Source organism: Mesitornis unicolor, unplaced genomic scaffold (genome assembly GCF_000695765.1).
Source record: "Mesitornis unicolor isolate BGI_N332 unplaced genomic scaffold, ASM69576v1 scaffold50772, whole genome shotgun sequence".
NCBI lineage: Eukaryota > Metazoa > Chordata > Aves > Mesitornithiformes > Mesitornithidae > Mesitornis > Mesitornis unicolor.
Window position 1 is genome coordinate 16,174 of NW_010168133.1, and position 14,734 is coordinate 30,907.

At 37.5% G+C, this 14,734-nt stretch overlaps 1 protein-coding gene across 1 annotated transcript in view; it reads right to left on the reverse strand.

Moving 5' to 3' along the window:
- Nucleotides 1–14,734, reverse strand: part of MIPEP (mitochondrial intermediate peptidase) — a gene marked incomplete at both ends in the record, with an annotated part of 40,796 nt that overhangs the window by 8,241 nt on the left and 17,821 nt on the right. Inside the window, 4 exons of the mRNA XM_010178905.1 lie at nucleotides 4,449–4,558; nucleotides 8,095–8,299; nucleotides 9,284–9,361; nucleotides 10,335–10,488. Of these exons, the coding sequence (XP_010177207.1) occupies nucleotides 4,449–4,558; nucleotides 8,095–8,299; nucleotides 9,284–9,361; nucleotides 10,335–10,488 (547 nt within the window). The remainder of the gene's footprint in view (nucleotides 1–4,448; nucleotides 4,559–8,094; nucleotides 8,300–9,283; nucleotides 9,362–10,334; nucleotides 10,489–14,734) is intronic.

Here is a 14,734-nt window from a genome sequence, read left to right on the forward strand (position 1 = left end):
AGACTGCACACTCCCTGGGAGAGTTGGGCACATCCAGCCCTGCTCAAAGCGGGTCTAATTCGCAGTTCAGAGCTAAAGCATTTCTTAGAGAGGCCCATTTCTGTCCACCCAAGGAAGTCTTGCCTTCTCTTGACTGTACTGCAAATAGCTGACCTCAAGCCAGAGAAGACTGTGGAAAAGGCAGTCTCTGGCTTTATTAGTTTCTTCCTTATGTTCTGTTAAAATCCCCTATCCTATTCTAAATTGAACTCCTGAAGGGAGACATAGAACAATCATTAATAATGTACCAAAATCTCTTCGCACAGGAGATGGCTTAGCAACACTTTCTAGAGAACAAGCAAAATATAAGTAATAAAAAGATCTTCTTGGAGGCTCTTGGTATCTTTTTTGCAGCCATATTAATATCAAACAAACAATGTAGATCTACTCTGCCCTGAAGAGCAAGCTCTACTGTTTGTGCAGATTAAAATCTACAGGAAATTACAAATCTTTCTTATGACACTACCTATTGACAAAAAGGCATAGGAGAAAGACATAAATGTTCTTTTGCTTAAATCTAACAGCGCTACTGATCTGGGTCAAGGATTGTATTGTGATCGTGATTCACAAATCAAGCAGAATTTGGCATGAGAAAAACATTGCTAAAATTAGATTAAGTTGAAAGAATGGTAAAAAAGAGATCACTTATTTTTCCTAAAGCTCCTCTGGGATTTTAAAATTTAGTATTTATGGGAACTAAAATTAGACTCCAGTGGGTTTTTTAAAGAACATCACTCCCCTCCAAAGTTTGTTTCTGTGAATGTCAGGTATACAGATCTGCTGAGGTCTTGAATTTACTGAGAAAGATGTACTGAGGAAGATGTGCTGTTTCAGGCAACAAAAACTATTTCTCCTTGCTTTATTACAATCTCATACAGCCCCTTAATAAACAGCTGAGCGAAGGGAAAAAATGCATCAGTGTGATTATTTTACTTATCCTGAAAGATGAGCTCTCTGATAAAACCAGAACCAAACTGTCATCCTCTTTCTAAGAGAAAGACTTCACAGAGCTTTGGCTAAAACTATGTTAACTGAACAACCATTCAGTTTTTAACGTTTAAACACTGCATACTTTATTTCGGGTTCCACTTTTCCATCCCTCTATATTAAGTATCTTTAAGATCTTGGCCTGAATTTTTCAGCGTGTTTGCTATTGTGGCTAAAAATGCAGAATTCCCTGTGTCCCAAAGCACACTTAACTCCTTACTGCTGTGTAGTAACAACGACACATTACGACTGTTTACTATCTGTGGGCTTATTCTTGTAACCATGCTAATACAATACTGCCGTTGTAATTCCATCTCTGTGAAAAATGAAGTCAGTTCAAATTTGAACAGCTGAAATACTGGCCTTCGTTCAAGAGAGCCTCCAAAGCCACACAAGCTTAAAATGATTTAGCTCGACAGACCTACCACGTATCTGTGCACTTAAATGAAATTAAACAAACACAGTGATACAGAATGGTACACATGCATCAGATTGTCTGCTGAAATGCTTTTACAACCTCATTTTGGTACAACTTGACTTCATGAGCTTACCTGAGTAATTCAGCTTTAGGAACTAATTAACACAGTACTCTATTTTTTTTTTCCCTCAAGGATTTTCCGTTTTGAGTTATCTTTAAGATGAAAGGAAAACTAGGCCTGCTACTTTCTTGGAACAAATGTTTTTGTGCTGGCCAGCTTTTTGAACTAAATTCACAGGACTTGCTCCTTTTGCCAGAAGAGCTTGCAAGTTTTTTACTCCTCAGTACTCAACAGCACAACCATCCAAAATGCAGAAAGCAGACACAAGCTTTCCATAAACTTCAGGATATTTTGGACCAGGTCCTGATGACCCACATCTATATGCATAATGCTTTCTCATATTTGAAAGCCTGCCCACCCAATCTTTGCTCTGCAATGCTACTAAAAACCAGTTTTCAACAGTTTGTATGTTTTAATCAAGAGAACACCTCTTTCTCCTCTTTTCCCCGTAAGAAAAAGCACTGATCCTAAGTGAGGATCCTCAGGACCAGTTCTTCTGCAATTGGTTGTTAAGGCAAAGGCAATCAAAAGCTGAGACTATGTCACCAAGCTTTTCTAATATATGTATGAAAATAAAAATGACACGTTAAAACTTTACATGCAAAAACTATAGCATAGATGCAGTAACACCAAAAGAAAGATGCTTTTTCAAATTATCTGCCTTGTCTCCTCAATGAGCTAGGTCAGTAAAAATCTCTCCTGTCCACATCCAGCAGAGCTGTCCTGGTGTAGCTGTTGCAGGAAAGATACTTCTTGCACAGAAAAGCTCAGTCCCTTTATTCGTAAGAAGAAACTTAATGGAAGTTTTCATAGGGAACAACATTTGAATGAACTGGTTTTAGGAATTTCACATTTTAACTGTTTCTGCCACCTTCCTTACTACACCTTGAAAAAGGTGCAAAGTGCACTCATATTTCCTTCAAATAACTAAAAAAATGGAGAAGAAAATGTTGATTCAAATTTCTATTTGCACACCAGAAAAAAAAAAGACAACTCGGAGAACAAGTACAGAAAATATAGGCCCCAGAAGGATTTTTGTGAAGTTGTAAATTGAGAGCTGGGGATTTTCTATTCAAAGTATCAGATACACAACAGATAAAAGTAACGGCTGTAACAATCACTAAATTTCACGAACAGAAAAGATTTTTTCAATCTATTTGTATTTAAATGACAGATACAGAAATCTGATACTGGATTCTTAAAACTAGATTAGATGAACCAACACAAGCAAAAGCAGATTTATGTATGTTGGATAGTGACTTAAAAATACACACTGAATTTTTAAAAAAGCAATTTAAAGGAAGCCATCTAAAGCCCTCAAAAGCCACAGAGCAGTTTCAGGTTCTTTTTCTCATCTTCCAGCATAATCCATTCTTGCCTCCTTCAAGACTGAATTTCTACATTAAACTCCTCTCAATTGCTCTCTGAAAGGGCAAGATTTCACCACCAATAAACAGAAGAAGTTTATGGAAACGTCAAATGGGATACAGCGTCTGGTTCTTAGCTTTTGCACTGCAACTAAACATGGTTTAGATTTGTTAAGCCATTTTGAAAATACAAAGCCATAAATAATGTTCCACAAATTTCTTTCAGATGTCTCAGTCAAGCTCATTCTCTGAACTCATGTGCAATCACATTAACTTTGCAATGTTTAGACACTACATGAACTTTATAGAGAACACTGGAAAGCAGTATTTCGGTATGTGGATTCAAACATACAAATGATGAACACTCCTGAACCAAGTACTTTTAACTCCTAGGTTTCAAGGGGACTTTCTTAGTGCAATCAATTCTGCAGAATTTATTTCTTTGTAAAAAAAACTAAGGAGAGATTTACAGAGCAAATTTCTCAGACAGTATCTATTAAAATAGAAGTTAAGCAATGTATTTATCTAACTGTTCAATGGAGGCTAACATAATTCCACTTTTGTAATACTGAAATATACTGAATGCTTAGTATTGGATAAAAAGCTTCAATGAAGTGTAACACTAGACAATTTAAGAGGTTTTCTTGGTTTTGCATTGATGGGTAGTCTATTCTTCAACTATCACACTTGAGTGCACTAAAACTTGCCTCAATCAAAAGCACCAAAGATCTTTGGTTATTGTTTATTGGTTTGTATTTTTGAAATGGCTGTGCAAATATAAACCATGTTCTGCTGCCACATTAAAGCAACCACTGAAAGTCACCTTGTTCCAAAGAGCACCACTTTCTGGATTTCCCACAGATAGTAGATCCTTGCAGTAGACTAGCATAGAAGACCATTATGTAAAAAAGGGATCAGAGTTTCACTGTAGAGGTTCATGACTGCCAGAACCTAATGAATCCTAATATAATCCTAAATAAAGCAATACACTTTTCATCACAAAATATTTCAATAACTACCCTACAATTTGCTAAAAATTTGAATTTTAAAACACTGCAGATCATTTCCACTTATTCCCATGATTTGGTACCCAAGCTTTATTTTAAGAGAGACTTTAGATAGTTCAGTGACAAATCACTATTTTTGTCATAACTCACCTGCAACTAAATTAAAACATTTCACATAACTTCATTCACACAGAAGTTGTTCACCTACTACACTAAGTTTGTGTAGTGTAGAAACTACAGAAACTTTGTAGTAAAAAAAGGTTGAAAGTTTTAAACATGTAATTGCAACCTTGGATATAAGGTTCTGGTATTGTTTTGCAAATTACATTTATCTTCTCTGCAATGAGTATATTAACATTTTTTCTGAATATTTAAAATTATAATAGTAAAATAGTTTCTATCCATTGTTGTTTCTACTTTAATCATCACAAATAACACATGAAAATACGATTCTTTTCCAGAATACATTTATTCCTATTTTCAATATTTTACACAGTAATTTTTCCTACCTGTCCCGTTTTATAATGCCTTGCAAACTGGTTAACCACTCGATAGTCATTTGCAAAGTACTCCATCAGAATTGAGGGAACTTCAGCAAAATCAGTAGGACATCTGGTTCCTAGAGGTAGAATAATTGTACACATTAGCATTTGCTATTTTCATTAATGCAAATAGTTAACTCTTCCCAAAAGGTTTTGCAACTTTCAGTTTGGACTTTTGGTGAACTTTAATGTTCTTTCATTTATTAAGTCAATATTTTATTTCCACAGCATTATTGTACATATTGCCAGAAAAGCTTCATTATAATCCTACACATTTTACTATAAATCACAAAGTAAAACAAAATATTTGAACAGCTGGGTGAGGCACCTTATAAAGCTCTGGATCACACCCTTTCTAAACTAAACCAGACTGCAGCCAAACTGGCCCTACATGAAACACCAAATCTATTTAAGTGTCCTAAACCTAAATCAAACTACAATGTAAATAGAACTCTGCCTTAATTCCATTCACAGTTACAATTTTTAGCTTCCATCTGTTTGCTGAGATTACTTATGCTTTATATTAACCTCGTTTTATAATACCAAGTCATTCATCCAAGGAATGCTCTTGCAGATCGAAGACATGTTCTAAGTAAGGGCTATGAGGTGATATCTTAGCAGCTAGTATTTTCACTTTCCCAAAAAACTTATTTACTCTAAGCTTTACCAGCACCTTACACAATGGAAGTTATTAAGAAGTATAACACATCACGAATTCAAAGCTGCATTTCCCATTTCTATGTTAAAGTTAGGGATGTGCAAAGTTGTTGCTTTAATAATGGACCCACTGGGTCATCAGCTCTGTCTCTGTTTGCTAGAGACAATATCAATATTCAAAACTAGTTTTAAATGGAGGTACGTTTTTTGCTCCCACTATACCTTCTTGAAGGCTATTTTTTAAAAAACACTCCTTCAATCTTTACAAATCTTTCTCTAATTTTTAATCTGAATTCATAATCTGTTTATACTCAATGTTTTCAGATCAATACTGCTCTTTAGTATAAATAGCATTTCCAACACTGTTTTTTACCTCCTAAATTGAGACAAACTATATTATCTCTCAACCATCATTATCCAAAGGCAAGAAAAAGACTATCCATTGTAGCTCTTCTCTGCATCTGCTTTAGTTTGAATTCATCTCCAGAGCAGAGACACCAAACCATGTCCAAGCACTGCCTGAGGTTTCACCAGTATCTTTCTTAATCATTCTAATATTTATCGCTGTTGGATACACCTCTGATGTAATTTCAGATCACATTCACCCCTTTCACAGGCACAGTAGCTATTTGTAGTCCTGCATTAACACATAAAACTGTTCTTCTCTTCCTTCACCACTCTTGAAATACCGGTTTGAGAGCATAAATTCTCTCTGTACTCTTTAAAGCCATGATCAGCACTGTGTAATTCTGAATTGCATTTTACTTCCAATATTGCAGTACCCAGTCATTCAGTTCCTAAACAATACTTCAATCCTTCTTTTGTGCCATCACATTTCATTAGTAGAGTCTTTTATTGTTGCTGTTTGAAAACCATTTTTTGAAAGCCTAAAACAAGGCAGGTCCCAGGACAAATGCCTGCAGAACTACACTGATGTTCCCCCAACCATTTATGATTTCTCAGAGCTCCTTAATAAAGTGACAAAATTTTTTTAATAACCATTAAAAAGACTTCTGAAAAATGACATTAACCGCACGACAGAAAGATAAAAGGTTGGGCAGTTATCTGGGATAAGTCAGTCCTCCTGTAAAATACATGTAGGTATTCTCTACTACATGATAAATTAAAATGGAATACAAGATAGGTTTTTAAAGGTATTTTACACACACGTATTAGACAATCAATAAATGCATATAGTAAAATGACAGACTAATTAAAAAATAGCACATCTTAAGTAAAAAATGTACAGTGTTATCCAAGTTTGGGGCCCATTAGCAGCACAATGGATTCCTGAATATTTAGGAATATTAATCAGAAAAGGAAGGCAGGGATAGTAGAAAAGATGTCAAATACTCAGTGCATTTCAACTAGAGCAACATTTTTTTTGTTCTCACAATAGCCTGTAGTCCTGTTGTTTCCACACTTTGCCACCCCAGTGTCTCAAGAGCGCAGATGGCCCCTACCAGACATCCCTGAGATGAGCCATTTCATTGTCACACACTCCAAACCCTAAAAAAAAGAGCTCTCTGCAGAAAAAACAGGACTTATCTCCTACTATGCTTTTGAAATGCTGTATCTGGAGTGAAATGCCCTGGAACACAGGACTGCCTGGAGCTAAGACAACGCTGAAACCATACGGAGGGGCTCATGGAAAGTCTGAGACTCAAAATCAGCAATTTCCTGCCCCTTCAAGACCTTCATATGCAGACACATACAGTTCACCACAAGAGGAGAACCCCAACAAAGCAGTTACTTTGGGCATGCAAGTACTCATAGAGGTCAAGATGAGCAAGGCCATATGAGGTGAAGGGGTGGGGGAGAGCCATTAACCATTCCAAAAAATATGTAGAGCTTATACTGAAAGAGCATACACAGTGTTCATTTGTTCTGTGTCCGGTAGTGACATACTTAGAAAGAGCTCAGTTTATTTTAAGTGAAAGACTTAAGAAAATAATATTTTGTCACTAGGTGCAAAGTACCTGTGGATAACACATGGACTCCCATTTGAATCATTAGAATCAAATAAAAATGGTAAAACATTTTCAAAAATTCTTCAGGGAAGAGAGCTACAATTTCACCTGTTTGCTTGTGGGGGTTTTTCTATAAGTAAATGTCTACTGCAAATGGGATTTCCAGCACACTATTATAGAAGAGGCTATACCAAGCTGCCTACAGGTAAGGAAAGTGGCATGCCAAGCAGCTTTAGCCAGAACATGCCTGACCCCTTTGCCACAACTGCAGAAGGCCACAGCAGCTTGTGAGCTGTCAGCCAATGCACTCATTGACGCTGCTGGAGAAGATGGGCTAAATGAAAAAAAGGCAATATTCCTTTTCTGTGCATCACTAAGCTGTCATTGCATATTCACTCATGTTCATTTACATATGATAAAAGGCCTACCAGTCAATCAGTACTTTTTTAATGTATCAATTTTGCTTTAATCAGAATCAACTAGAAAAGGCCTGGCTTTACAGATTTTCCATACTACTAGTGTATGCTCTTTGCAAGAACTAACTTACTAATTTACCTTAACTCAACTTCCTAAATCATTTCCAACCCAGGATTCATTGTGCTTTTACACTAGGTACAAGTTTAGCTCAATTCATTTACAATCCTCCAACTATTCCATTATTATAAACTCCACATAAGGCAAACTTGCAAGAGTAGATACCACCACTAGAACAAGAATCATAAAGAAGAGATACAAATATTAGGAGAAGAATAATATTCTAGAGTTGTTCAGTTGGATTTTAGATAATATTTGGGGATCTGATATTGTACTTTCAAGTCATTGAAGATGCAGAAATATCAACATGACTCAACCATTTCTGGTTCATCGTTTGTTTTTTTTCTTGTTTAGTTTTGGCTTTATTCATGGGTTGTCTTTTTTAAACCTCCCTTCTTCTAGAAAATAAACATTTAACTAAAACAAAAAAACCACTATTCTAAGATTCTTACCAGTGACATGTTGGTACCGAGTTCTTCCCAGCATAGAATGCATGGCATGTCCCATTTCATGGAAGAGATTCTCCATCATGCCAGGACTTAGTAGCGTTGGTGCAGACCTTGTTGAATGGGGCAGGCTAAGCATAAGAACAACCACAGGCAGCTGGTACTCTCCATTTTCCCTTAGTCTGCCTCCTCGAACTGTAAAGTGACAATCCTTTTCAAGATAAAAGCAAACATATGGACACCCAATGTCATTAGATCAATGATATTAAAACAATGATGAAATTATTCCATTAAACTATTAAATCAAACCTAAACAAATACATAGTTACATGAGCTGAATTCAATCCCTAATAGCACTGCTCAACAGCAGCACAGTGTCTCTCTATCTTTATTATTTACTTCATGTTCATAAGGAAACTACCCTATTCCAGAAAGACTGTTTTGCTTTTAGAAAGTAATTTTTTGTTGTTTTAGAATTATCAGAACCCCTCAGTTTTTATTAAAAAATATCACTAGCTCAAAGAAATTTACTGATGTGCCAAATCCGTAATTTATAGATTTTTCTCTCTTCATTCTTCAGCAGTAACTTCTTTATAAAATATGATATATTGTGAAGTATTAGCAAAACAGTATTAGCAATACATTAAACTAATGTAGATTTAAAGCTTGTCCATGCACCACCTCACTGAAGTGGTAATTTGCAGAAGCTTCTGCAGAGTGAAGTGTCCACTGTGCTGCGTCTTATCATTACTAGGCAGCACGAGTGAGTCGAGTCACAACAGCTGGAATCATCTACAGTTTCAAGCAGAATTTTGAATAAAAATTAGTTGCCAGTATAAGCTTTCACATTTACAGAACATTAAAATTTCAGATTGTTTTTACTTGTAAAGAGTAGGCCAGAAAATAGGTATTTTAAAAACTGCCATTTCTCTAAACAGAGTTTTACAGCACTCCACAGTGCCTGTCATTCTGCAGAACAAAGTTCAGCCTATTGGGTGACATTTTTAAAATGAAATGTTACTCACAAAAGTATTTTGCCTAAAACCACATTTGAAGTTACAAACTTTCCTTGTTAAAATTTAATTTATTTTAAATTGAGATTACTTTTACTAAATTTACAATGAACACAAATGGCCGTAACGCTACCGTCATTACTCAAATAAAATCCACACTGGAATCAGATCATAAATGTTACCTGATGTGGTTTATCAGGTCGCTGAAAGAAGTCACAATAGATGTATCCTAGCCAGCCTTCAGTTTCATGAACAACAGCCTAAAGGAAAAAAGTACCATTTCCATAGTGAAAGAACTGATAAGATGGGTAAATTGAAGACACAGTATTCTAATACAAAGATTTATATTGAATAAATGACAAATAAATTGGGAATAATTAATGAAAAATCTGGTAATTTTTGTAGGGGAAAAAAAAAAGATTCACAACTTGTCCTCAAACTACAGCCATTTCTGCATTTCACTCAAAACTAGTTAGTCACAGATCCGTATTAAAAGTAACATTTTCTGTACCCTCTAAATGACTTCTGAGAAGTTAAGAGTAACAGAAGCTGATTTATCATGAAAATAAAAATAGAAAGATTAAGAAGTAATTATAAATTGGCCCAGAGGCTAGAAAGAACAGCAGCTGTTGCTGAAGGCTGGAAGTGGAAGAGCAGTGAAGAAGATCTGGCAGTGAACACATGGAGGGAAGACAACCGAGAATCCTGGGAACCTGATGAGTAAATTATTGCCCAAGTTTTTACTTCCACCCTCCCCTAAAAAGAGGGCAGAAAAAAAAAGGTGCAAAAACCCATCTTAAAGAAAGATGACATACAAAATTTTTAAAAATGAGGTAGACACGACTGCTAGAATATGCAGCTACAGGATTCTAGACATCTACAGTCATCTCAAATTGAAACTAAAAAAGGCTCGTTCAGAAGGACAGCCTGAAACATACAATAATGATCTCCAAACAGAGAAACCGCTTCTGATTCAAGCACCCTTCGTACCGAGACATGTTATAAAGACCATAAAATACCAAGCATTTCTGTATGTAAGTGCTTTTGTGGCACTCAGAGAGAGTATAAAGCCCTTGAGGTCTAACTTCAACTACAATTAGACATCTAGTAGCGTGTGCTTTTGATGGGTACCCAAGAAATCTAAACCCAAAATCCAATTCATGGCTCAGAGGAACACATCATCTTGTGTAACTTCCTTTTGTCATTTCAGATGGTGGGAACAATAACACTTACCAGCTTTCGAACATCTTCTGACCAAACCTCTCCTCTCTGTGTCTGTTCAGCATAAAGGGAGATTCCCAGGAGCTGACTGAACAAAGAGTTCAAACCTTCCATGCACGCCCCAAGAGAGAAAAATGGACAGTACAAGCCAGGATCAATGTTGTACCTAAGGAAATACAAGAATCCCAAACCAGTCAGTTAGTTGAGCTACATAAACTACAGTCTTCACCTCCAAGCCATAGCATATGACAAAACACATGAGATAAGCCTCAAGCCCCTTATTGAGCATGTTTGGCTTTACTTTTCAAACAGTGAAACTAAGTCACAGACTAGTTATGGTACGGTGCTTTACAGTAACTCAATTTTTCTTATATTCGAATTTGGATACCAAAACCAAGATTTTCAGAGATGTGGCAAACACATAGCTCAGACCACTGCAACACCATGGGTGGCCAGGCTGTGGCTTCTGAGGCCACCAGCACTCAATGGCTATGCCTGTGCCAAGGGTGCAGTGCGTGACTGATCAGAAATGGAGCTGGCTCTGGCAGTGGTGTAAGCCAAATCCTCAGTGAGGGCAGGAAACCAACTAGAAAGCACTGCCAACTCTGCAGTCTTTCACTGGAGCAACAGAAACACCAAAGACACACAATCACCTCCCATGCATGAATCACACCTCAAGTTCTCAGACTCTCTGAGCCACGTAGAAAGTACCTTACAGCTTTGAGTCACGTGAAGATTTCAGTACGCAACATGGAAGTCAAACAGGGCCAAGCTTCCTGAGCCTAACATTGAACACCTAAGTATGTTCAAGACACTGTAGCACACAAAATATATGTGGGGAGGAAGACACCATGCATCTGTATGCACACATATAAACTGAGAATGAACAAAAAGCAATCGTAAAAGTAGTTCAGAGATGTATGCAGCCTATACTTGGGCTCAAACTTCCCAAGACTCTGACACTAAAAAGTATTGCCAGCAGGTTGAGGGAAGTGATCCTTCCCCTCTACTTGGCACCTGGTGTGCTGTGTCCAGTGCTGGGTTCCTCAGTACAAATAGAGACACAGACATACTGGAAAGTCCAACAAAGGCCCACTAAGATGACTGAGGGACTGCAGCATCTCTCCTGTGGTGAAGGGCTGAGAGAGCTTTAATTGTTCAGCCTGGAGGAGAGAAGGTTGAGGGGTGCAATGAGGATGGAGTCAGGCTGTTCTCAGTGGTGCCTAGTGACAGGACCAGAGGCAATGGGCACAGACTGAAACACAGGAGAATTCATCGAACATAAGGAAACACCTCTTTACTGTGAGGGTGACTAAGCACTGGCATAGGTTGCCCAGACAGGTTATTTCCCTTCTGGGAGATACACATAAGCTGTCTGCACACAGTCTCGGGCTCTAGGTGGCCCTACTTGACCAGATGACCTCCAGACGTCCCTTCCAATCTCAACCCTTCTGTGATTCTCTGAAGATGTCGTATGGAGCCTAGGACTAAGATCACAGAGCTGCAGCATGAGATAGAGTTCAGCTTTATCAGAGAAGGACAACATTTCATGCTAACTGCAAAGGATTACCACATAGTTGAACTACTGGATTAACTTGTCTGCTGAGGGGCAGAGGGGAAGAATTCTGAAACTACTTTACATTTCATTTCATTTCTGATAAAAATGCAGATACACACTAGCAGGAGAAAGCAGTGAGATTTCTTCATGGGTAGAAGAGCTGACATTAACGTATTGCAGGGAGAAAATAAGTGCCTATTTCTTCCTCATTCTCAGCACTTCTTGAACATATGCGTTGTCCCCATGAACCTATCCCATGATGAATAAGGAAAAGGCTTTCTGATAGGTATTCTGCTATACACTGTCACTACTCAAAGTGGGAGAATAAAAAAAAACAGTCTGTAATTGTTCTGTCTTCTGGAAAAGCACGATACTTATCCACCCACACATGGAAAGAGCAGTAACAGACTATACTGGCTTCGGGCAGACTCCCCAGGGAAACTAGTTCCCTACCCTGGCTAATGTTCGAAGATGTCACAATCTGACATTTTGAGTACAATGAGGTCCTGATTAAACAACCACTTCAATAACAACTACACAAAGTTAATGTCAGTCACTTCTGGTAAAACATTGTCAAGATCAAACCTCTCCCATATTTGTGTTAATATTCCTAAGACTAATGGAAAATTGCAACAAAGTTTTGAAAACCAACATTTTTTATGCAAAATGCAAAGTAAAAAAAGTTTGTCATTCTGATCTCAATTATTTCTCCACTTCTATCCTGCCTATAACACCAGCGTACAAGCAAAGATCAGAGATTAATATATGGAAAAATCTTCAAGTAGCACTAGTGTCCTATGGGACAAGACTGATATTTACACAGAATCACAGAATATTAGGAGTTAGAAGGGACCTCTGAAGATCCTGCAGTCCAACCCCCCTGCCAGAGCAGGATCACCTAGACCAGGTCACACAGGAACGTGTCCAGGTGGGTTTTGAATGTCTCCAGAGAAGGAGACTCCACAACCTCTCTGGGCAGTCTGATATTTAAATTATTTTCAGACAATCCTGACAGCAGTCAATGGTGATTATTATACCTCAAGTTTGTTTGTTTGTTTGCTTGCTAGCCACTGCAATGCCATGGGAGTTATGAAGAAAGTGGTTAAAATATGATAATATAAAGCAATTCTCACACACTATAATAATCAATAACACACTTCAAAATAAGTACCAGGTACTGAAAAAAAAAGCTATTGCTGCAGGAAGTGGGTAGTACATTTTCAAAAATCTCTCTATAATACCAGTCTATACCCACTAAACAGTTATCATTCCAGACACCAAAAGACAGATTTAATTCACAAGTTTTGAATTTGGCTCTACCTCATACAAGAACTCTCTTTTCACAAATCAAGTAAGGCCAACTACAACTGAAGAAAGCCTAACCCCAAGCTTGCACTGATTCCAAGAAAACTGGGGCTTATTTAGAAATAGAAATTAGCCAAAACCTCAGCTATCCGAAGCTGATGTCTTAAAACCAAAAACTCAGTTCCTGGAATTATTATTCATAGATGATCTCGCCTTTCAGTGGCAAGAGCAAACATATGACTGACTCCTTTCTGAGCCCCTACCTTCAAGACTTAATGCTACTCACTGCAGAATGAAAGGTGTAACATTAGATAAGGGTAGAGGACAATGGGGAAAAGGGAAGAAATTAATTTAATAGACTTGAATCTTTCCCCAAAAAAAGAATACTCAATGAGCAGAACAGGAAATCCTACAATCTTTCCTAGATCTGTAAAACTGAAGTCTGACTGGAGAGTGTAGGTGGAAAAGTATTTGGAAGAGTTTACAGACAAAACTACACGCTCCCTTATTGAAGATTGTTGCTTGATTCCAGGCACTCCAACAGCAGCAGCCATTAGCAACTTCTAGATGACAGGAAAAAAGCATGTTTGCAAGCAAATGAATACCCAATCTCAGTTATTCACAGCTTCATCACCTTAGTGAAACTTCAAGAGCTCAACGTTTCCCAGGCACAGTATTTCATTGTTCAAATCCATGCCAACCTATTTAAACCACCGTAGCACAGCTTTTGGTAGCAAAGGGGACTATGATGGTGACAGCAAGCCACACTTCTCTTCCCTCAGCCCTTTTAACGAAATTTCTAATGCTATTCAGGGTCTGGGGTTGTGTCTTCAAAACACTCTCTGACTCGGGCCAGATTATCTAAAAGACCACATAAAACTCCAAGATGAAGACTTGCATCAGTACAATCCTTTAGCACTTTAAACTGCCCTGTAACAAAGAGACAGCTTGTCTGTGTAGGATGCAAAGCCTTTCTGAGGGCTGATCCAAGACTGTAAAATTAACTTCTCTTGAAGCTAAATGGGAAACTCAAAGTTCGCTATTTTCTATCCCAGGTGTATGGTGTTTCTTTGATAATTTCTTTCAAATCTGAAACCAAGTGCATTTGAAAATGCACACAAAAGCCTCCTAAGAAAACCCTACCAATACAGGGCATTCCACTGCACATTTCTTCTCTACTGATAGAATGAAAGGACAAAAACTTTAGTTAATGAATTAACTGACAGTGACTGACTCCATAAAAAAAGGAACAGAGTTTCCAAACTACTACAGCTTAGCCTGCCTCTGAACTCCTCACTGGTCAGAGCTAAGCAATCTTCATAATCCATGTGTTAATAACTGTTGATGACCCTACTGTGCATATAATTATTTTTATTATACTACATGTTAAAGTAGCAGCCATTCTAAGAATGAATTTATGCATGATTTTCAAGCTGTTATCACCTGTGGGCCTGGACAGTTGTCTACCTTGCTTTTTTCTATTTAAAATAAATAGTAAAAAAAGTAACATAAAATTGCAAGAAGCAGCTGGTTTAATATGAGCACACTC